This window comes from Theobroma umbraticum, unplaced genomic scaffold (assembly GCF_002168275.2).
Source record: "Theobroma umbraticum cultivar Fairchild unplaced genomic scaffold, ASM216827v3 scaffold_228.0, whole genome shotgun sequence".
Taxonomy (NCBI): Eukaryota; Viridiplantae; Streptophyta; class Magnoliopsida; order Malvales; family Malvaceae; genus Theobroma; species Theobroma umbraticum.
Window position 1 is genome coordinate 2,614,942 of NW_018397274.1, and position 362 is coordinate 2,615,303.

Sequence of the window (362 nt, forward strand, 5' to 3'; positions counted from 1 at the left end):
TTGGCAAATTCAATCTTTCTCATAGGTAACAAAGGCACTCCTTTCTTCATAAATTTTCCTGTATTTTTCAAAGCGCGAGTACTCTTACTTTCGTCCAAGTATCTATTCCCCATCATATATTTGTATAACTTTTGGATAATCCCAGTCAGCATATTGTTTTTGTTTGTCGAGCTAGCTGGTTGATTAGTTGAAAATCCAAGTTTGGATAACTTTAATGTTGTTCATTAGGAAAACCAATGGTAACTGGCTGACTATGTGCATCACTTTGTTCTCTGCATGGGAAATTTTGATGCATAAATAATTTACTTTATCATTTACCTCTTTCTTTTTCTTCTTCTTTTTTCCTCAGAGTTGTATTGGCA

General features: G+C 33.7%; 1 protein-coding gene across 1 annotated transcript in view; it reads left to right on the forward strand.

Annotated features, from left to right (window-relative positions):
* LOC110427338 (putative 12-oxophytodienoate reductase 11) overlaps window positions 1-362 on the forward strand; it is an 8,009-nt gene that overhangs the window by 205 nt on the left and 7,442 nt on the right. Inside the window, exon 1 of the mRNA XM_021442823.2 lies at window positions 1-25. This exon is cut by the window's left edge and continues 205 nt beyond it. Within this exon, the coding sequence (XP_021298498.2) occupies window positions 1-25 (25 nt within the window). The remainder of the gene's footprint in view (window positions 26-362) is intronic.